Raw genomic sequence first — 23,754 nt, 5'->3', positions numbered from 1 at the left:
TACGGGAATTATGACCTATAATAGTAGATAGAGTGAAATGATATAAGATTCCCTGTATAAGTCTAGGAAAGATACAATTAAAATGTTCCCAGAACTAGAGTTAACATGGGGAAGATTTGGCCAAATATCTCTTTAATAGATTCTTCTAGTTATTCTGGGCTTTAAAATAAACCCATTCCCTGCTTACATCAAAGGAAATATGTGATCTTGGCTTAACTGGTACCACTTCTTAACAAAAATAGGTTAAAAACAAACACAAGGTAGAAAAGTAGCCAGGTCAAGATTCCCATACATTTAGCTTAGAGGATTTTAGAGTTAAAGTGATCTGAAGCTTAAATTTGACTGCCTCGGGACCATCAAAATAAGTGTCCCGTCTGGGCATCCTTCTATTCCTTTTACCTTCAATGGGCCAAATTAGGAGAGGACCAATGGCATGTGGAGGAAGAAGTTTCTATCGTGAATGAGGACCAGGTTTAGATCTTTCCTTGTTCCCACAGATGGGGAATCAACCACATGTTTTCCTGATATTTTTCAGCTCTATCCATGCTCTCCTCCCCAAAAGCTTCAGGTAACATCCAGGACTTTTTCTGGCTATCTCATAACTGAAGTAAAATCTCCTCCCTCTACCATAAGTTATATTGTGAGAGAGGTGTCCTGCAGATCTTTAAGCAGAGCCATGTATCTTATTACCAGTGTGTCACCTATGCTATTTGTATGTGCCACCTCACACGTCTTCAAGGCATTTTACATACACATGTGGAATGTGTCTGCCGAAATGGTTTGGCAAAAAGGAAACTAGATTCCTTAATGCCAGAGATGCAGGCTTTAGAGATATGTCCAGAAGTTGCAATTTAATTTCTTCAGATGTGTGTATGTGTGCATGTGCATGTGTGCATGTAGTATTTCATAGGGTCACTGATTTTGAAGGATTTATTCTTGGTCCAGAATATATCTAATTGTTTTTTCTCTTGCTCTTTCTTTTCTATAGGGTAGATATTACTTCATAGTTTTCATACTATTTTCTTTCTTCCTTTAAATATTTATTTATTCAACACACATAGATCTCATTATGGGTCAGGAACTGTTCTAAAAACTTTACAAATATGAATTTATTTATTCCTCATATCAATACTGTGAGGAAGAGAGTATTAGAATGCCCATTTTTACAGGTTAAAGAAATTGAGGGACAAAGAAGTTAAGTAATGTGTCCAGATCATGCAGCCAGTGACGAGCTAAGCCTTGCTGACCCGCTCCAGAGCCGAGGCTGTTAAACACTATGCTATATTATATCAGACAGACCTACATTGCATCCCATTCAGGTCTAAACTCACATTTTTAACATAGCTTGATGCCTGGAAGAGACCTACCCTTAGCTGAGCTCATTCTTTAGAAAAGGAAGAAAAAAGGAGAGAAAGGTGCGAAAGGAAAATATCTTGGGCCCCCCAAATCACTAAGCTAAAGGGAAAAGTCAACCCGGGAACTGCTTAGGGCAAACCTGCCTCTCATTCTATTCAAAGTCACTCCTCTGCTCACTGAGATAAATGCATATCTGATTTGCCTCCTTTGGAGAGGCTAAGAGAGGCTAACCAGAAACTCAAAAGAATGCAATCATTTGTTTCTCACCTATCTGTGACCTGGAAGCCCCCTCACCTCTTAGAGTCTTCCTGCCTTTGCTTCCAGTTGTCCCACCTTTCCAGACCAAACCAATGTACTTCGTATATATATATTGATTGATGTCTCATGTCTCCCTAAAGTGCATAAAACCAAGCTGTGTCCCAACCACCTTGGGCACATTGTCAGGACGTCCTGAGGCTGTGTCACAGGTGCACGTCCTCAAGCTTGGCAAAATAAACTTTCTAAATTAACTGAGACCTGTCTCAGACTTTCTGGGTCTACAGAGGTATAGAATAAGGAAGACAGAATGAATAGGGAGAAGAGTAACAGAGAAACATACAAAGCAATCAGTGGAATTGAGCTCATGTCTAGTTTTCTAGCAAGTGTTGCCAAATCTCAGTCAGCTGCCTCTCATTAATCCATGGGACACCTTGAAGTCTCTTCCTTGGCCCAGGAGGTGCCAGCTGGGGGTCTTCAGAGGCACAGGCAAGCATACCCAGAGATTCCTGCCTCTTCTAATTAATCTGTGTGTTTGTTCCATAATGAGTCTGAAGGAAAAATACTGCTGGGCTCAAAACAGTACTGAGGGGCAGGCATTATTATCCCCATCTTATGATGGTGGACCATGAGGCCACATGAGACTCTATTGTCTAATGGCACACAGCTTGAAAGTAGCAGAGATGCAAACCCAGGGTCATGTGACAACAAAACTGTCATTTTCTATTTCCTCATGATGGCCGGTAAATACTTGCCAGGAAACCCAACAGTAGCAATGATGGATATTTAGGTGAGAGTAGCAATCTAGCTTCTCTCTCTGCCTCTGTGACCTGGTCACTTCCTCTACTCCCCCAAGAACTCCAAGCAACTATTATCTTATTTGTTTTCAATGCATCTCTGTGAAACTAACAAGAAAATACACTATTAGGACCACTTTGCAGGAGATTACATGATAATATCAACAATTTTATTGAAAAATAATCCTAACAGCATTCAGTTTTATGGCTGAGCTTTTATTGTGTATCAAGGAAATCACTGGCTTAGAAACCAAAATAAGTGAGGTCAAATCTTAATTTTATGAAACTGCAGGAAGCTGCCTGTTTGTGCCAGTTGAGTAAGGTTGAGAAGGCACACTCACCAGTCAGGAAGTCAGGGTCAGGGGTGGGCTCCGAGATCTCCTCTAGGCATTGATTCTCCAGGGGGACAGTGGCCACCACAAGACCATCTGGCAGTTGCTGGTCTAAACCACGAGCAAAGTTGTTTTGCCTAGAAACAGGGTAGACCTTCATTTCTTAGTGTTCAGGTGAACCTGACTCCTTACTGAGCATTTTTGGTTTTTTTTGTTTTTGTTTTTGTTTTGAGATGGAGTTTTGCTCTTGTGGCCCAGGCTGGAGTGCAATGGCATGATCTTGGCTCACGGCAACCTCCACCTCCCAGGTTCAAGCAATTCTCCTGCCTCAGCCTTCCAAGTAGCTGTGATTATAGGCATATGCCACCATGCCCTGCTAATTTCAACCCACAATGTAAGTGCAGTGGCACAATCATAGCTCACTACAGCCTTGACCTCCTGGGCACAGGTAATCCTCCCACCTCAGCCTCCTACGTAACTGAAACTACAGGCATGTGCCACCACACCTGGCTAATATTTTGTATTTTTTGTAGAGATAGGGTTTCACCATGTTGCCCAGACTGGTCTCAAACTCCTGAGCTCAAGCGAACCACCCACCACCTTGGCCTCCCAAAGTGCTGAGATTATAGGCATGAGCCACCATAAATGGCCTCCCAATGTAAAATTCTTTCTGAACCAAGAAGTTCCCCTCACCCTGAACCCCATTGTAAATACACGTCAGGAGTAAGACGTAATGGGTATGGTTGGTGGGGTAAGGGCTGGCAGATATGGGAAATAAACCAGCTGAAAAGATCTACCAAAAGGGTAAAGAATATGCTTTCCTCTTTCCCAACTCAGTCCCTACTTCCTGACCCCCTCTCGACAAGATCTAGACAGAGTCAGTCTCATTTCTAGACTACAGTGAAGACTTCAGCCACCACTACATTAGTGATGACACCTCACTTCTTGCCTTTGGCAAACCAATTCCCAGGCTAAAAAGGGAAATGTTAGTAATGTCTCCTGTCTACAACAGAAAAAGCAGCTGATTCCAAAAACTGTCTTGAAAATTTACTATCAGTTTGCTCATAAGAGTCTAGGCCCAGGTTTCTGTCAACTGCTGGTCCATATCATAATACTGACATCCTCCTCCTCTTCCTCTTTTCCTCCTCATCATCTCCTGGAAAATATTTCCCTGTAGGTTCTAAGAAGATGTATTTAAAGAGTCCAAGGCAGAACAGGGACAGGCATTAAATGGAGAATCACCTAGAAATATTCTAAATCAATGATTTGAAACATTTTATTCTCAGGATTCCTTTACACTCTTAAAAATAATTGAAGGCCCCAAGCAGCTTTATTTATTTATATAAAAAGGCCCAATTATGTCTGTCAATATTTACAATATTGGAAATTAAAATAGAAATTTTAAAAATTTATTAATTCACGTAAAAACAACAACAATTAATTCATTCAATATTAACATATTTTATAAAACATGAGAAGTAATATTTTATATTTTTTGCAAATTTAAAAAATATCTAACAATTGAAGATAGCTGGATTCTCACATCTGAATTCAATTTACTGTAATATCTTGTTTGGATTAAAGTATGGGAAGAAAATTCAGCCTTTCTGTAGTTGGAAAAGGCAGGACCTTGGATATACCTCGAGAGGGGACCCTTAGATATCCTTGGATGACACTGTGAAGACTGCTGTTCTAGACTAACTCACACACTGATGCTTCCATTCATAGGGAAATGGAGCTTGAGCATTTTCGTGTGGGCTTCCATGCAAAATCTTCCAGTCCCTGCCTGGGCAAAGTAAAATCTCATTTAACACTTACTGTTAACCCAAGCTAAGCATGGTTCTTGGATTCCGGAAGAAGGAATGTATTCTTGGAGAAGACCAAGGGCAAGAATGTAGTCGATCCCTTTAGGCATATCATATTTACCCTGCTTCAAGATATAAAGCTTTATGCTAGTGCAAAACTCTTTAGAGAAAGTCTACCAACAACCTTGAATAATCACTTCTATGCATATGAGGTTTACCTGAATGTTCCTTTCAGCACCTGTCCAGCAGCTACTTCCTTGGAATGGTTGTTGTAACCAAAGAACATCTCCCCAAAGAGGGTCTGGTTCATGGGAAGCTCCCTGCTTTCCCCACAGTCACTTCCCTCTGGACAGGTCTCCGTGATAAGTTGGCAAGAGCGTCCATCCACACCAAGCTTGTAGTCCTCGATGCACCTAGCACAGAGGAGAGCTCGATATAAGAAGTTATTACATCAGTGACCCATGCAGGCAAGTCAACCCCTGCATTGGGAGGAAATGCCTTTGAGAGCATGTTGGATCACCAAAGATTAGATTTCCAAATTAGATTCCAATTTGATTTTGACTCATTGGTTTTTTAAACCTGTAAACTGAGGCTTCTTTCGTCATGTGATCAGACTAAATCTCTCTCCTTTGCTGTGCAGACAAGTGCTGTCAGAACTTTAGAGTGCCCTCTCCTCTAATAACTGTACAGTTTCCCAAATAGGTCAGGGTAAGAATCACTGAAGATAAGCTTGCAAATGAGTTAACACATTTAAATCCAAGATATTCTAGAGCTTTTCTTAAGAACCATCTACAGGTCAGACCCTGCATTTGTTTGGAGGCTAATTAGGCAGCAAAAAGAAAGACACTGTGCTTAAGAAATTAATAACTTTCTAATCTGGTCCTGTGACAAGTCAACTAAGAAATTAGAAAGATTTATCATCTCCTGGCGGTGTTCTGTTTGAATGTATCCAAACACAATATCCACCCATAAAAACTCCTCCTCCATTAAGAGTAGCCTTCCTGAACTAAATAGACCCTAGGGCACACAGTGTGAATGCCACGTGCACCATTAACCAACAACTGCCTCCTTGGCATCCTCCTCATTAGGATGGAAAAGCAACATCAATGTTAGTAAATATGGGTCAGCAACTCATAAGTCATTAATTGGACCTTATTTGCAGTTATAGTGAGAAGAATATACATTTGTTAGCTAAAGTAAGAACTTCTTTCATAAGGCTGTCATTAAAAAAGAATATTGATTTAATTTGGGTCTCTCATTAGACATACACCAAATTTAGAATTTAAAGATGCTCATCATATTAAAGCACATCATTTATTACTATCCACAGCCATTGTTACGATAAGATAAAGAACTCTGTCTTATGTAGAGGAACAAGGAATAATACAGTGAGAAGCAATATTGTAATAGCAGTGACTTTGTCCTTTACAGGGAAACCTTGGGTCAGCTGATTAACCTCTCTGAGCTTCAGTTTCCAAAACTGTAGAAAGAGGAAAAAAGTAGCTGCTTCACTGGGTTGTTGAGAAGATTGAGAGACTGCACGTAATGAGCTTATGCGGTGCCTAACATATAGCTAGTGATCATTAAATGTTGTTATCAGTAGCAGCAGAGGTGCAAATGAGGCCCATGTTCATGCAACTTTAACTGTTTTTTCCATTTCCCATTTATATATTTGTGTGAACAGGTGTGATGAGAGCTCTTTAATTATAAATGTATGTGATTTGGTCTTTATACAAGAATCTCAAATCAAGGACTTCTTTGGCAGGCTATATATAGTACCTTGGATAGTGCTAAACACACGGGTGTCTGATTCTTATTGAAACAGGGAAGAAATCCAGTCCAGGTCCTACTACATTAGTCCAGGAAATAGATGTGACTCAAAATTCCCAGAGGATTCCATGGCACCAGCTTAGATCTCAGACAAGATAGTGAAGTGGTTCCTTCCTTGAGCAATAACACAGTGTTTCTAGGAAGAATTTTGAAGCTGTGTGGTGCCCTCTCAGTCCATCTTGAACATCTGGACAGCTTCCCCTTTTATGCTGCCTCATCTTCCTCATTCTCCTGACCACGTGTCCCACTGTAAACTCCTTTGAGGAGAGAGATCGGGTCGGGTATCCTGTTTTTTTTCCTACACCTGACACCCAAGGGTCTCTGTGCAAAGTAGGTGCTCAAATATATGTTTATTAAATAAATATATTTATGTAACTTTGGCTGAATTGACCTCTGTTAATTGAAATGGGTCAACCCTAATGATAACATTACAGAGAATATAAAGATACAGAGCAAGCTTCCATTTATAGTATGAGAGTTTACAAGAAACTGAATATGAAAATGGCTCAGTTACAAAGAAATAAAACGAAACACAATAAAATAACATTACATGATTATTCAGCAGGCACTGGCTTTGGGCAACAATCCAGCCTAGTTTTATGACTATAAACATTGATTTTCATTGCAAGCCTATCAGACTGTGAGATCCCTGAGGGCAAGAACTATGTGTTATTTATCTTTGCAGCTCAGTGGTCGGCACAGTACGGGGCATAAAGTAAGTTCTGTCCTTAGCAGGCCGGAAGAGAGAGGGGAGGGGAGGGAGAGGGGGGAGAACAGAGAGTGGGGAAGGCTAGACAAGCTAACTATGGCTGTAGAATAGATGAATCTTTGTTTACTTTATAAATATAGCATAAAATGTCTTTAAATATAATTCCAGTCAGCAGTGTAAATTTAAATTTTTAGAGAACCACAGAACTTTTAAAAAAATCAGGGAAGGCCTGAATCTAGTCCTAATCTTCTCACTCACCATCTTCCCCGCTTTGAGGGAATCACTTAACCTCACTGTGCATTAGTTTTTCCATCTGTAAAATGGGGTTGCATTGCCTGCCCTGCTCCCTCAGAGAGTGATCCTGAGAAGAGATGAACTGAGATGGGTGGGAGAGCCGGTCTGCAGGAAAGGGCTCTTCACACACAGGAGTCACTGCGCCTTAGGAGGAGTGGCTGCACACAATGCTAGGACTTTGGGGCCAGAATTTAAATAAGTTTCCATTTGTCCAAAGACCAACCCCTTTTTTTGAGAATTGACTAGTTTTGCACACTCTTTCCCAAGTTTTAAACAATGAAAATCTTTTGTCACAAAACAGCTAATTAACATAGCCTTTCAAAACACAACTTGGAAAATGCTGGTTTAATTGGAGAATGATTTAAGTAAACCATGTAGTTAACTTCCCCTTGCAAGAAAATACCCCAGACTCAGTTTCCCCATCTATAGGGGTTGGACTAGACTTAGGTCCCACCCAACTTTAAAATGTTCCCCCTCGACTTCAAAAATGTTCCCCCTCCAGTCCTAGAGGCTCTTTCCTCAGAGACTAAGGGATGGCCTAGGGTGACCTATTCACTCACATTTCCTGGATTCAGCATTGAAAGTCCTGCGTCCTGGGACAAATGGACGCCGGGTGGCCCGCTGGCAACTCAACTCACCCACAGAACATGAGGATGTTGTACAGGGTGGGGTCGTCCGGGAAGGGCGCCATCTGCTGGAGGCACAGCTGCTCACAGCCGCCGTTGAAGCCATCCGAACAGTCCACCCCGATGTGACGGTCATAGCAGCCGGAGCTGTCCTTCATGGGACTGAGTCCAGATGGGCACTGGCACAATCAGAAAGCATCCATATACGTGGGTGAATCGGGGAACTGAGTTCTCTGGGAACTGAGTGTAATCACTGACACCAGTTTGTAGCACTCAGCCTTGAAACTATTACCATTGGCAAGTAATCCACGAATTTCCCACCGCGGCGGACTTCTTTTAAAAACAAGTGACCTTTTATGACACCTTGCTTCTTCTCTCTGGACACGGATCACACACATTTCCATTAAAGACACTTCCTCCAAAAAGGCTGGAAGAGAGCATTGTAGCAAGACACAGCTGAGGTGTGCTGACCTCCCAAATGGGCCTCTGGCTAGCAGGAGAGTGGAAGTGATGGGCCAGAATTAAAATGCATTTGCAAAGATTCCACTGGGCTACAGGAAGGGAGTGCTGCTGTTTGGCCTTGATATTAAGAGTTTTTTAAATGTCTAAAGTCCTTTGTCAACATTGGTACCAAACAGCAGTGTTAGGGGGAATGGACTGAGCCAGGGCTTCCAGCCTGAAGGAGGAAGTGAACTTTCCCTGTAAGCTTGGAGGGGGATTGCTCTCATAGTGGGAGTAGCTGTATCATCACCTTCCTATGTCAGGGATGCTCTCTGGAAGACACACAGACAAGGGTACCTACTAGGTGGTCACCCACAGGTGCTGCACTTGGGTTTGGCTGGATGCTTTTAATGCAAAATATTTAGCTTTTCTGCACTACCTTGTCCTCAGTAGTATACTCCCCAAGAATTATAGCAAAGAGAAAATCTAAGAAGAGATGTCTTTTCCCAGGAGAAGACAAAAGGACTTGGTGAGCAATGGCGGCACTTACCCATCACCTATTATATGCCAGGCAATTGTCTAACCTGCTCACTAACTCATGTGACCCTCATAACACCCTGAGGAGGTAAGCAGTATGATCATCCCCATTTTACATATAAGGCAACTGAGGCACAGAGAGTTTCACTTTCCTAAAGTCACACAGCTGCTCCTGGCAGAACCATGCTTGAACCCTTTGTAGCTTGGCTGTGGAGTCCATGACTTAGCTGCTTCATCATTAGCGCATGCCACACTCAGCCATTTACACAGTAGTCACTGTTTACTGAACACTTATGAGGAGCTGGGCACTGTGCTTAAGTACTTTAGGTATTTTATCTCACAATATCCTATATTATCCCTATTTGGAGATAAGGAAACCATTAACATTGCCAGTTAATTCACGAACTCTTCTCATTGCACTGGGCTCTGTTTAAAAGTCAATGACTTTTTTCTCCATCCTGTTCCTTCTGCTTGTGCAACAGATTCTGTACATTTGCATTAGCGCCAATCCTTTCTAACAGGCTGGAAGCAGGTAAATAACTTGCACAAGGTCAAGCAGCAAGAGTTGGGCAGAGCTGGGGGTCTGTCCAGATCTGACTCCAATGCTGGGGCTTTTAATGACTATGCTATATACATACCATCAACAAGTTAACACACTCCTCCAAAACCAATGCCAAACTAAAACAAAACTTTCTAAACTCAATGAAACACAGTGTTAAACATCTCCCCTCCTCCCTACTGCCTGGTTTGCACTTTCTCTTTGCTGCCAACCACCTTATCTTAGTAGCCCACAGCTGCTGCAGGTGTGCCTCTGAAAACTCACCTCTCCTTCCTCCTCCTTCTTAGTTGAAGATCATCACGAGGCAGGATATGCACTGTTTGCTAACACTCATTCTGTAATTTCCCAAACAAATGCCCCCCTGTGGGCCTGCCAGGCTCCCAGCCTGGTCCATCCCCCTTTTTCCCCATGAAGGCAGCTGGAGTGCTGGAAGGTGACAGCATTTAAATAAATTTCCAAGGGCTGCCTCGTGCTGAGCAAATCCAGCTGTTCCAGATGATGGTAAACAAGCAAATGAGGCAGCTGAGGATTGCACCCCATGTTTTGCTAGCCTCCCACTAATCATATTCCTTGGCCACCCAGCTGTTAGGCCAGATGTGCCACCAGAAGGGAGCTGGCCCCAGCACTGTGCGGCTGCCCAGGCATGAAGGCAGGATGGAAACATGGAAGACATGGAAGTTTGACTGGAATTGAATGGGCTGCACTGGTTGCCATGAGTTTGGTTTATTTTTTTCTCCTTCTAGACAGCTTGCTAGAAGCCATTAAGCAGATAAAGTCAGTCCTCCTTTTATTCCCACCCCATATGATTTCAGCCCTCACACCAGCTAGCTACCTCAGTCACTAGCCAGTACTTTCCATCTTTCCAACCACCCACTTTTTTTCAGAGTTCTCCTTCAAGCATGATTTTTGACAAAGACTTTGTTGAATGAAACACGAGTAGGCTTTGTTTCAGAATTCCAAAACCACATCTTGCCTGACTTTAATGTCTAGATGACTACTGCTATCCCAAATTGGACCAGCTAAAATTCATACTCTCTTAGGAAACTTGCAGAAAACACAGTTAGCTGCCTCGTGCAGGTTTTTTTTTTTTTTCTTATCAGTAAAACCAAAAATAGTATAACAGCTATCAGAAATTAAGCAATTCTTTGTGTAGAATGATCTACATATATTATCTTCAACCCAATAACACAGGTACATTTTGTCTTCCACAATTTAAAGATGAGGAAAATTAGACTCAGAAAGATGAGGTAACTTGTCTAGGTCACAGAGGTAGAAAATGGCACAATCAGACTTTGGGCCTAGATTGCCTATCCTGAAAGTGTGTGTGTTTTCCATCCACTCCGCCATGCTGCTTCTCTAGTATGATGAAATCTGGATTCATGAGAATCCCTAAAGAAACAAAGTCAATGTGTCAACAAAGCAAAGCAGTCCTGTAGATTTGTTGATCGCTTTAAGGAATTCCCAGAGTATATTCTGGGGTCAATTATGGATTTGTAGATTCAGTCTAGTATTTTCTTTCTCTCTTTCTTTTTTTTCCTCTCTCTTTTCAAACATACACACACACACGTGCGCATGCATGCATACACGCACACGAAATACTATGAATGTAAATATTTTAGGACAAAACATTATAAAATGTCCAGAGTGATGACCTTGATTGTGAGTCAAGATCCTCAATCACTGAAAAAGATGCAATTATCCCTACTGCACTGGAACTTCCTTGGGCTGCAGTTCACAGTAAAACATTTTAGAAAGATTTCCAGAAAAATAAAAAGGCTAAAACCCAAAATAATTTCCTTCTTAACCTTTGGGAACCAGAACACACATTCTTTAAGGAGTTTCCTATGGTATAAATTTGTTTTTTGCCTGAATCCTCTTTCTGCTATTGCATCCACATTCTGGGTTCCCTCAAAATCTATAGCTAAGTACAAAGAAACCAGAGTCTCCAAACCATGCTCTTCTTCTTAGAAGTGTTTGTTGCCAGAGTCCTGTTGTCAGAAAGAAATCCTACCTCCAGGAGACACATGCATTTTCTGTTTGCAAGAGCTGGATATTCTTTTCTCCTGGCTGTGGACAATCCCTCCATTTATTCCTTGAAAGAGAACTGTTTGCTCAGGAGAGATCCCCAAGGTCATATATTAATCCTTCTTTGCATAGGTTATATTTAGCATTCCCAGGGACTTTGTAAACTACGGACTTAAGAAGAAAACTCCATTTATTATGGCAACAGCCCTCCCCTATCAAAAAGGTTGAACAAATGAGCTCATATTTCAGTGACCCCTAAAATACACAAGGTTAATCATCTTTCATGAGATGCTCATGGCTTCTTGACTTATTAGTGGTCTAAGGCATAATTTGCTAATGAGATTAAAATGATTTTTCCCATTGAATTCCTTTTCTTTGTCATCTTTCCCCTCTTTTCCTACCAGTGATTTTTGGTTGATTAATTACTTAGGAGGCTGGTCAAATCTCACTAAGACTCACTAAGATGCATACTTCCGTTCCAGATGATGAAGTGGGTGCTCTGTTGGGAGATGAGTATGAGAGATAAACACACGAACGTATTCAGGGCCTCTGGAAGAAAAGGGATAGATTCCTGAAGCCGAGCCTCCTCGCCTTACCTTAGATGATTCATAGGACATGCAACTATAATTCCTACTAGAAATAGGTTCTCTTTTACTAGATGGCAACCTCACTTCTTTCACAAATAATGATTCCCAAACTTTTTGATGGGCTCTGACATGCAGGCTCAAGCCATGCAGGACTTCTCCCAAGGGTAAAAGTTTGATGGAGTTAAATTTATATTTCAGCAGTGATACCTTCCTGCCTCCATTTCTCTGGAAGCCTCCGAGGCACACTCTCCTGCTTACTGTCCTATAGAGAGAAAGAGAGATGGTAATCTGTGATGGTCTCCACATATCTGTGCTCCAGTAGAGGTGAAATGACACATTTCCTGGGAAACCATTGTAGACAGCATGTGGAGGGAAGGGCAGCAGGGTCGCTGGGTAATTCAAAGCTCATTAGAGCATAATGCTCTGACAAGGAAGGTCGTGTGTTCAATACATGAGAAAGTGGGCACCTGACTTCTCCCCTTCCATGGCACAGCCTGCTCACCTGTGTACATTCTTACATCTTACAAAGCTAAGGCATTTTTTGGCCACTTTCAGGATGAGTGTGAAGTTAAAGAAGGAGCATTAGAGCATGGGTTTTCCTCTTTTTTCATTGCATTAGAAATCATTTTCAAAGATTCAGACAAAATTTTATATGAAACCTCAGTAGATAGACTTGATAAGGGTGACGATATCCTGGCTAAAGCTCAGAGCAGGGAGGCTGAAGTCCTGCCAGCCAATCCTGCTCCAACCCCTACTGCCATCTCCCATGGATGCTCCCTCCAATGATGTCCCTGGCATAATCCTAGAAACCTGGAAGATACCACCTCACATGGCAAAAGCAACTTTGCAGATGTGATTAAATTAAGGATCTTGAAATATCCTGGATTATCTAGGTGGGCTCAATGTAATCACAAGAGTCCTTGAAAGCGGAAAGAGGAGGCAGAATTAGAGCGGGGAGGGGGGGATTAGCTACAGAAAAATGGTCAGAAAAATTCACTGTTGCTGGCTTTAAATATGGAGAAGAGTCATGTGCCCAGAAATTTGGGTGGACTCTAGAATCTGCAAAAGGCAAGGGAATGGATTCCCCCTAGAGCCTCCAGAAACAATTGCAGTCCTGGTGGCATTTTGATTTTAGCCCAGTGGGACCCATGTTGAATTCTCATCTACAGAGTTGTAAGTCAATAATGTGTGTAACTTATAGCCACTACATCTGTGGTAATTTGTTACAGAGGCACTAAGATTATAAGTACTCTTGAAAGACCCTATAGGGCTCACTCAATAGACCAGAGAACTGCTGCTCTTGTACATCACCAGTAAGGAAGACAGCTCTTACCTTGCACACTAAGAACAAGGAGTAAGATTTCGTCATCAGCAGTGGGTAGCTGACCATGATGCTTGGAACCCTCATGAAATTTCAGCAATCCATGGCTATTGGAGAGCAGTCTGGCTTGGAATGCTGTGACTGTGGTTTGTACAGGTCTGTGCCTTTCACGGATATTTGTTTCCTGTCCTCAGAGACTATATAAACAATAGGGCAATTAACTGTGTAGCAATTAACCCTGTGGGAGTCCATGCATAACTGAAAAACATGTCCTGCTTCTTAGAAAGAATGAAGGTTGAACAGCCTATGCGGACCAAACATGAATCCCACCTGTCAGGTTTGAATTCAGCCAGGAAAATATAAAGGTATATTCTCTGCCTCTGCCCACATCTCTGCTCCTTCCTTAGGTTCTTTAAGAGTCAGCGTGTTCTGAGTTTCTTATCTCTCTCTCCTTTCATAAAAATAGGCCTTTCTTGGGAAGCCTTTCAGTTCAGCACCCAGAGGACTGAAGGTAAAGTTTATGTGGAGAGGAGGAAGGCAGGCCAATGCTCTGCAAACTACAGTTGGTTCAGCTGATACCTTTGTCCCTGGTCCAATTCCAGATGACAAGGGACGACTCTGCTGACATATCAGAGCTTTAGGACAGCACTGATGCTCACTGGAGACGGGTCAGGCTCAAGGTCAAGTCTCTGACCTTCTTAGTGGGGTCACAAGGGTCATGGTGGGACACATCAGCTCTCACCCATCCATCCTCCTGCCTCAGGAAGCCTATGCTTCACAGCCAATGAGAAAAAGGAAATCGAGTGTGTCTGCCAATCCTCCTGCCCCTCCTTCTCCAGAAGCCACGTGGTCCAGTGGCTTCAAAGTATTATGCTAATACCAAGTACTGGTGTAACTGGGTGACTTTTTGCAGTGGCTCCAATTCTAAAATGCAGCAGCCTTATTGCAAATGCATATTCATCAGAACTATTCCTGCTAGCTCTGTCTCACAGATCAGTGTTAAAAGTACAAAAATCCATCAGCATAGCTATGTGCCAAGTAAAAGGGGCTATCACCAACAGAAGGCATCTGACAGGCAGACCCTGAGGGGTTCAGGAAGGGGCAGAGAAGTGGCAAAAGAGGGAGAGCCTAGCCCTGTGTGTGTCTGCTAATGCATGTACATGCTCAAACACGTATTGCAGTGGCTACAGAGGGTAGGGAGGGAGGTGCACATATGAACACACAGTGTTTCAGCACTTAGAATGACTCCAGACAGTAATAAGACATGAAAGGCTGAAATCTGGATGAAGAAATATAAGCTGAATAGCTTTTTAAAAAAGTGTCTCAGCTGGGAGCTCCATTAGATAGTGAAATTGTCTCCTGAGGATCCCAGCTGGGAGCACGTTGCTTAAGACATGTGAGAGTGGACCAGCCAAAGGGAGGGTGGCACTGTGGGACATCAATTTCCTCCTTGGCTGCCTTTGGGAGGCGTGACCTAAAGAGCACCATTCTTTGCATTTTCCTGACAGTCTTTCCCCTCCTTATCATGGATCCACAGGTTCTCCTCCTATCTCCCCTCAGTGCTCTCTCTCTCCCTTTCTTCTTCTTCATTTTCTCTTCCTTCTCAGATGAATCACCCTCCTGTCAATAGGTAAAAGTTTGGGGAGGCCTTAGGACTGGGAGCACTCCACCCTGTACCAGGCACATATCTGTCTTTGACTGAGAGCAGCTCCCTGAACAGAACAGGTGCTCAGTGATGGGAAAGAGGAGAGGGGAAAGATGGCATCAGCACAGCATCCTCACAGCTTGTCCCTGCTCGGGGTCCTCTCACACAGCACAGCTGTCAGACTGGAAAGCGAGACAGGGCACCATATCCTCCCTAGAGCTGGAAGCTCCTGCTCCAACCCCCACTCCAACAGAGCGACCAGTGAATCATCTCTTCCTCTCCTCTGCTCTCAGTCTGAATGGCTTTCCTCCCTGCCTCCACTGTCCCATGCCCTTTCCTCTCTTGAGGACTATATCATTCTGCCTTCAAAGAAGGGAGGGACGGAAATGGACAATAGTGCTAAGGGTATAAGAGTGGCCCACATAAAGGAGCCAGCAGGCAAAGGCTTCATCTGCTCCTGCCTCCATTTCCCTGCATGGCACAGTACAGCCTTCACATTCATGATGTGGGAGATAGCTGAGTCCACTCTAGTCCAAATCGTCTTACTAGTTAATAGAATCACATTTTTTTTTTTTTTTTTACGAGACAGGGTCTCACTCTGTTGCCCAGGTTGAAGTGCAGTGGCGAGATCATAGCTCATTGCAGCCTTGAACTCCTGGGTTCGAGGAATCCTTCTGCCTCAGCCTCCAGAGTAGGTAAGACTATCAGCATACACTGCCATGCCCAGCTAATTTATTCCATTTTTTTTTTGAGAGACGAGGGTCTCACTATGTTGCCCAGGCTGTTCTCAAACTCCTGGCTGCAAGTGACTCTCTCACCTCGGCCTCCCAAAGTATTGGGATTACAGGTGTGAGTCAGCGACCATAGACACAGTCCATAGAGCTGATAACGAAGTATTTTAGAAGCCCACCTTTGAAGAAGCAGGTGCCCATTGCTGTGGTCACAGAGGGGACAAAGATTTTTTCTTTTTTAGTTTTTATTTTTTCACTAGCATTCCTGGCATAACTTACTTCTTTCATCACTCTAGCTTTAGGTAGGTTTCTCCTAAAATTTTCTATTACATTTAGAATCAATGTCATACAATTAAGCAGTTATTTAGTTCTTATGAACTAAACTTTTTCTTGAATAGTTAAAGTGCACACAGTAGGTACTCCATAACAACTTCTCGACTAACTGACTCATGATTACCTTCTCATCCTTATCAAGAGAAAATCCCTAATTTAACTAGCTGGTGTTTACAACTGGGGATCACAGCACATTTTTACCTATATATCTGCATTGTGTCTTCCCCTCGTGCTTTTCCTCCCCATCCCCCAAATAGAAAGTACTAGCTTGGCAGGGCAGACCTACCACGCAACCAGTGGAGTCCAGCTTGCGATCTGAAATACAGCGGAAATTCTTACTGCAGCCCCCGTTATCTTTGCTGCAGTCGCGCACCGGCCCAAAGGAATCTAAGAGAACCTCCAGGCTGTCGAAGGAGGATGAAGTCATCAGCTCCTCTCTGTGGGCAGAAAGAGTGGGAGGCAGGGAGGGGTCAAGGAGATTCCAGATGCAACAAGTGGCGTGGCATTACATTCCATGCTCCTCTCTAGTCAACTGAATTGTATCTCACTCTCTCTTATAAGAATTGAAGATCAACTATACTCCAAGCCTTGAACTAACAAATGATGGGCATTCTCCATATCTGGGAAATGAGCCAAGGCTGTAACGCCTGGTCAAAGAAAGAGGTCTAAACTTGGGCAAGTAAATTAACATTTTATTGCCTGTCAGTCCTTAGTGTATGTGAGAAGTGCTTACAAACTCTAATTTTATGTCTTCTTCCAGTGAATGAGCCTTGGGATGTGCAATATTGACCCAGATAAAAAGCAGATCCTGGCACAACATAGGGGGAATTAGCAGGTTGCCTGCCAGTTTTTCCTTTTAGCTTGTTGTGACTCCTTCCCCAGCACCTAGAACCTACAGGTAGTTTCTCATTCTGCTTCCCAAGCCAATTGCAGGCCTCAGTCCTGAAGCCAGACTCACCTGACCTCCACAGCATCCTCCATCACGGTCATGTCCGTCTTGCACTTTGCTGATGGATTGATGGCCAGTTCGGCTGGCGGAATCACAAAGCTCTTGCTGAGGGGCAACCACATGCCCTCCCCAAGGGTGTAGGTGAATCTGCAGGGACATCCAGTGCCAGGTGGTCATGACTGGAGGCATCACCACTCACCACTGGGGGATCTGGCATTTCATTACCAGTGCTTTCTTCTCACCCTTTGCAGTCCTCTTCAGAAAGATTGCCATTTTATGGGTGCAATGACTAAGTTCTAAGGAGGTAGAGAGACCAACCCTTGCTCACATGGCCAGGCAGCTGGAGAACTGATTATGGTGCCTGCTCACTAGTTGTTAGAAGTAGTTTTTATCAAGTCATAAAAAGCAAGTTCCAGCTTTCTTCGGATTTGAAGCTGGGCTTCCCCAGTCTTGAGTCAGATATAATTGGAAGCATTTTAATTGAAGAGAGATGCCAGCCTCCCACCGTCCCCATCCCACGGCTGCACACCCACAGTGGCGGCAATGGCATCTCTCTGTGCCTGGAGGAACCCTAACAAAGAAAAGAAAGAAAGAAAGAAAGCACCCCTTTACAGCTTCTGTGTGATGGGAACAGAAATGACTGAAGCCAAGAGCCTCCAGGGAGGAGAGAAGAGCAGATGAACAAATGAACAGAACAGGCCCAGATTTATTCTCTGCACTCCTACCCACACCCTTGGCTAAAGGTGTTAACCCTGGGGATACAGGGAAGATTTTTTTTTTTATTATTCTTACAACAAGGGCTAAAAGGAGTAAAAGAATCAATCGGCATTTCAAGGGAGAGCTTAAGAAAACCATGAGAGATTATTTGTTTATTTATTCATTCATTTCATTTCAAAGACATTCAAATGCTCTGTGTTCATAGTCAAAAATAGTCTGCGGGATCAAAGCCAGTGTGGGTGGGATATGAAGAGGCTGTGGCAGTCTGGCATCCCCTCCCCACTTAATGTGGAAGGAGGAACAATGGAAGGATGTTACAATTAAACAGAACCATTAGCATGCTCCTCACACAGCACCATTTCAGAATCCTGCTCCTTTCTCTATCTTAACACATACATAACCCTCTCCCCTCCCCAGGTTGCCTGAAATTCTAGGAAACCAGATTGATGACTTCAGATCTTTTATTTAAAAAAAAAAATGTAGCCCTCTCCAGTAAGCTGACCACTGACTAGCACCAATGGGACAGAGCAGACCCATTGACTAGGGCTCATGAGTTAGAGGGCAGCCAAGCCACATGATTTCTGCCCACAACATGAAAGAGAGTCCTGGGCCCTAGAGCAGCTGGAGGGGTGTGGGACATGTGCCAGCTTAACGCAGGGGATTTCCAGGGGCCAGGCAGAGCCACTGGTAGGAAGGAAGTGGCCAGGATTTGGGGGATTTTCTCCCATTTCCACCCTGACTCTTGGGCCCCTACTTCTCTGACCTGTTGGTGAACCTCTGCATTAAGCAGCATTGAAATGTTAGAGATGCTTCTGGCTCTGTAAGAGTCACTCAGTTCTCCCCACTCACAGGAGTATCAAGCAGTAAGTCTGTGCAGGGAGGTGCCTGCACCAGGGGAGGAAAGCTTGTTACTTAGAAGACCATGACCATGGCTTCATTCTTCTGTGAAGCAGTTAGCAAAATTGGAAGCATGACAGTCCCTTCATTCACACACACTCACACAAACACACACTCACACACTTCATCTGGTAAGATTAAGGAGCCCATTCAGGGCTGATTGCCTCAAGGTATCTGGAATCCGGGACTTAAGGATAATGTAAGTTGAAGAAAACAACCTCCAAGAATTTGTATAATTTCACTTGGCATTTCACAATGAACATCCTTGAGATAGAAACATTATAACAGGCAGGCTGGAGTGGGGGCACCTCTGCTATTATATTATTTTAGAGAGAATGTCTACAAGTAGTTTGAATGGTACCAAGGAGGAGGCAGTTTATTGGACATAGAAATAAAATTTTGTTTTCTATTTTGATTTCAAAATTACAATATTTGCATTGAAGCAGAGCAACAAATCTGTGACCTGTGGTTTATAATTTATGTAACTGATTTTAGGAAGCCGTTGGCAGTTCTGGTACATTTCCGATGGTTAATTTTTCTTTTGAAAGAGAAGGCTCCATGCCCATCCATCTCACAGTTTTCTCTTCCTCCTCTGAATACACTAATATTTCTAAGAGAAAAGCAAATCACAACTTCCCCCAACTTAAACTGTTTATGGCACCCTGTACCTACAGAATAAAGTTCCAACCTCCAAAGAGGTCATCCTCGATAGCTGATAGCTTCTTCAGCTTCTTTTTTCACCAAACCCTGGGTCACCCTCTGCTCTTACAATGAAATCTGACTATAGTTCCTAAAGTAGTCCTGATTTTCTCACCTCTTTGCTTTTGCTCCTAATAGACCTTCTTTCTGGATTTTCCTCCCTCTCTTCTATGTCTGACTTCTAATCATTTGCAGACTCAGGTAAGATCCTATCCCTTCCAGAAACCTGCCCAGGGCCTTCACCCTGCACCCTCAGGCTGAACAAGGGGCTGAGCCTGTGCACCTGACTCAGAGCCCCTTGCTGCTCCTGAAACGATGAGTTGTGCCTGTCTTTTCATGTGTCCATCACCACTCAGAAGAATGTGCTCTCTTGGATGGCAAAGGACAGTTCTTTGTCACCTATGTATCCCCACTGCCTCACACAATTTCTGCCCCAAAGAGGTCGCTCCATAAATATGTATTGACTGATCGATAATGATATTTCATTAGGTTCTTTAGTTTGCACAAGTTTCTGGGAAACACAATCTCCATGTTCAAATTTAAAGGTGGAAGCAGAGGTTAAGATTATCCTCTACGTAGAGCAGGCTATAGGTTAACCTCTAGGTTTATACGGATTTAAAGGTTAAGGTGGAAATGCATCTGATACTGTGAGAAACCTCCTATGTGCAGAGCAGCTCCTGAGACACTGCACTGGACCATTTTAATAAGAAAAGCAGCCTCTGGCAAGATCAAGGTGAAACCCTGTAGGGGAAGCAAAGTCAGGTGTTGGGTGAGACTAATCTTTGCAGAGAACTGTAAAGGGGCAGGTGCTCTGTAGTGTGGCCTCATTTATCCTTACAACAGTCCTCTGAGGCTGGTCAACTGGCCCCACTTTACCAATATATCAATTAATTTTTAAAACTAGTAACCTCTCCAAGGTCACCCTCTGTAAATGGGAAAATTGGGATTGGTCTGATTCTCAGGTATGGATCCCAGCAGCTTTCTAGTTCATGCTGGCTCAGGCCTATGGAATTCTCAAGTTTTCTTTCATCTGCAAAATCTACTGAGTAACTCCAAAAACCAAATATAGAACAAACTGTCAGAGAAAAGCTGTGTCCTAAAATCTCATCTGTCCCCCATTCATGCAGATTTGGCAGGAACAACTTCAAAAAGCTACCCAAGATAAGCTGGGTGAGCATCTAGAATGCTTTCCCAACTCAGGCCTTCTCTGGAGACAGCTGGTGCTGACCAGTGCAGTTGAAGGCTCAGCTGTGCACTGAGTCCTGCACACAGCCCTGTGTTCAACTAGAGCTAGAAATTCCTGTCCAGAGGCAAACACTCACCAGAGAGTGCTGCACAGAACAAGGCTGTGCTGTCACCGTGGCTTGCCATTAAATGGAATGTGAGGAAACGTATCAATTGCTATTGATCTGGCATCTCCATGCTTTCTCAGAGCAGGCTATTCCAGGACAGGGAATTGTTCCATAGGATGCAGGCACTCACTTTGAGGGAAGGTCTCTGTGGGATCAATTTGGTCTGTACCAATCCCTACCCCCACAGTCTAGTGGAAAGGAGTGACCCTAGCCACAGTAGAGAGGACTTCTTGGGCACTGGAGTGGGTTTGGTGGGAAGATTCAGTCGGTAGATTCAGGGTCCTCTTAGATCCTTTGAGTCTAGCTTGGGCCCTTCCCAGGTTATTTGGATTGCAGATTATCAAGGTTAGGTTGAACATCAAGGTCTTTTCTTACTCTGGGTTCAAGTTTTTAGGAAATAACTGAAATGATTATCTACATATATCTATTGAAGGCCTGCTGTGTTCAAGATTGTATGTTAGATGTTAAATATTTAAAGCGATATAAGATACCGCTCCTTCACTCAAGAAGAACATCATTTCATTGGGGAAAAATAGGCAGTTGAAAAATAAATATTAAATAACATAATTGACGAATACATATTACAATCCATATATGATGGGCTTTTGCAGGGGCAAAGTCATTGCGGATTGCTACAGTGGATTGGAGACATTCTAGAGCAATATTCTTCCATCCTGGCTTCAGGTTAGAATCACCATAGTGCTTTTAAAAACGCTCATGCCCTCGCCACACCTTCCAGAACTTACGAACTAATTGGTTTGCTCTGGGTATGATCGTCAGTCATTTTTAAAGCACGCTGGGGACTCTCATAGAGAACCAGGGCTGGAGACTGCTTTTTGGATGAGACTGTAAATGCTTGAAGTCAGAGACTATCTTGGTCATATTTGTTTGGTTATATCTGCAGCATCTGAAACAGTACCTTGAAGGAGTAGGTGTTCAATAGATGCTGAGTTTGGTGGAGACTTGATCTGGATCCTAAAAAATGGTAGTATTTATATTGTGAGAAAAATGTGCATTCTTGCTAGAGGAAAGGGTATGAGCAAATGAGCAGAGGGGGAGACATTCAGTTTATTGCGGATATTGGATCACTTAGAAAACAGATTCAGCCAAGAACGAAAGGTTCTCTAGAAGAAGAGTGGCTCATTTAGAGGAAGTTGTATGTTGGCATTCGATAGTAAAAAGATTTAAATGGAGGAATTTAAACTCGATTTCAGAGTCTAGAGAGATGTTCAGGAGCTTGGAATTCAATAGGACACTAAATCATAAGTGAGCATAGTAGCAAAATAAGTAGCCAATTATAGTGACTGACCAGGTCACAGAATTTTTTAGAGTGGTCGTTGGTAGGTGGTTTACTCAGATGCCAGAGTGGTTTTGATTAAAGTTCCTGGTACCTAAAATAAACAGATTGTGACCCATTGCTTTCATTTGACAGGCTAGTTGTTTCCACGTTAGGGATACAAATTCTTAGTCACTTATTGATTAACCCACTGGTTCCTAAGATATCTGACCTCATGGGTCAAACCACACAATTGGTCCACTCTGCAGTGCTTGGATAAAACATCCAGTTGACAGCCAGCAACTTTGAAAAAAGCATAAATGGAGCTTGTGGGGATAGAAACAGTTTTTGTGCAGGTTTTGCTTGAATAGCAATTTTATTAAGGCCCTTGTTTTTCAAACTGCTAGTTTCTGACTTTCAGGGAATGAGGAACTTATCCATGTCAATCAGCCAAATTCCACCAGGCTCCTCATCTGCCTTATCTTTATTACCCTCTGAAGTTGTGGAAGATCAGTAGTAGGGAAAAGAAAGAAAAAGTCAGCCGAATGATAAATCCTTGTTGGAAAGTTTTAATGCCCATATCACAGTCCAAGGAATGGAGCTGACATCTCTTGCAGCACAAATCCTCAAAAGCAGCCTGTAACCAATGCCATGAGCGTGACCCAGCCTTCCCTGGGACAGACACTCAGGAGAGAAAAGGACAAGGGAAAGTCCTTTGAGGAAGTGGTTCTGTGAATCCGCATTCTAGCTAGGAGCATGCCTAAGAGAACACGGCTGTGGCTAAGCTGAGTCCACAACCAGCTACAGGAGGAGCAGTAGAAGCTTTGCAAAAGAGTGAGCCCTAGGAGGCAAATGCAGGAGCAAAAATTAACACCTAGGCCAGGAATGGCTGACAGGGATGGTCTGGGAAGGGGCTTGGAAAGGTGGCAGTGAAGAAGTGAGACTCAGCAAACTGTATGGGTGCAAGTCTTCCATTTGTCCTACACTGCTCACCATTTCTCCAGAAAAGGCATGCAGTAGCTGAATTCATCAGCCGCTTATGCAGGACTACTCACTTCCTCTACTAGATGACTTACTCAAGGAGGGACATGTATTCATGCCCATACTGTCAAGCCAAGCACTTAGAAGGAACTCAGCAAATGTACGTTAAGTGAATGATAGATTGACAAAATGAATGGATAAGATCTTATTTTGGAAATAAACTGTTCCAGCTAAGGCCTAGTATGAATTAAACTTTATGATAATCGAATCGCTCCTGGCTGGCACTCAAATTATTCCTCTGCTGTGGGCCTTTCTAATATGTGCTATTCCCAGGTATGTAGGTAGAAATTTGGGAGGGACTAGAAGCATCCAATTTGATCAGGCAAGTAGTAGGTAAAAGAAAATAATAATGAGGCAGAGTTTAGAAAAGGGGAAGGCAGGGGCGGGAGAGATTCATTTTGAACAACTTAAGACTCTATGAGGAAGGTGCAAATTAGATGCAAAAATGGAGTGGCAGAAACTGACATTAATTGCCCACTCTGTGCCAGGGATTTTCCCTGCATTATCTCATATATCCCTCACAACAACCTAGCCAGGCATGTAATATAGCCCCATTTAACAAATGCAGAGACTGGAGGCTTCAGGAGGTTGAGTAAATTAGTGAGGTTCCCAGAGCTGGCAAAGAAGGAAGCCAGGGTCC

The 23,754-nt window shown here is 43.1% G+C and overlaps 1 protein-coding gene across 2 annotated transcripts in view; it reads right to left on the bottom strand.

The window, feature by feature from the left end:
• The window catches only part of ASTN1 (astrotactin 1), a 306,380-nt gene that overhangs the window by 80,494 nt on the left and 202,132 nt on the right, over positions 1–23,754 (bottom strand). For both annotated transcript variants that reach the window (XM_050766760.1, XM_050766769.1), the window contains exons 10-14: positions 17,142–17,279; positions 16,470–16,620; positions 8,017–8,183; positions 4,764–4,958; positions 2,750–2,877 (exon numbers count right to left, since the gene is read on the bottom strand). In XM_050766760.1, coding sequence (XP_050622717.1) covers positions 2,750–2,877; positions 4,764–4,958; positions 8,017–8,183; positions 16,470–16,620; positions 17,142–17,279 — 779 coding nt within the window. The remainder of the gene's footprint in view (positions 1–2,749; positions 2,878–4,763; positions 4,959–8,016; positions 8,184–16,469; positions 16,621–17,141; positions 17,280–23,754) is intronic.

This window comes from Macaca thibetana, chromosome 1, assembly GCF_024542745.1.
Source record: "Macaca thibetana thibetana isolate TM-01 chromosome 1, ASM2454274v1, whole genome shotgun sequence".
NCBI classification, from domain to species: Eukaryota; Metazoa; Chordata; class Mammalia; order Primates; family Cercopithecidae; genus Macaca; species Macaca thibetana.
Note: the sequence above shows the minus strand (reverse complement) of the source record. Positions and strands in the feature narration are given on the sequence as shown.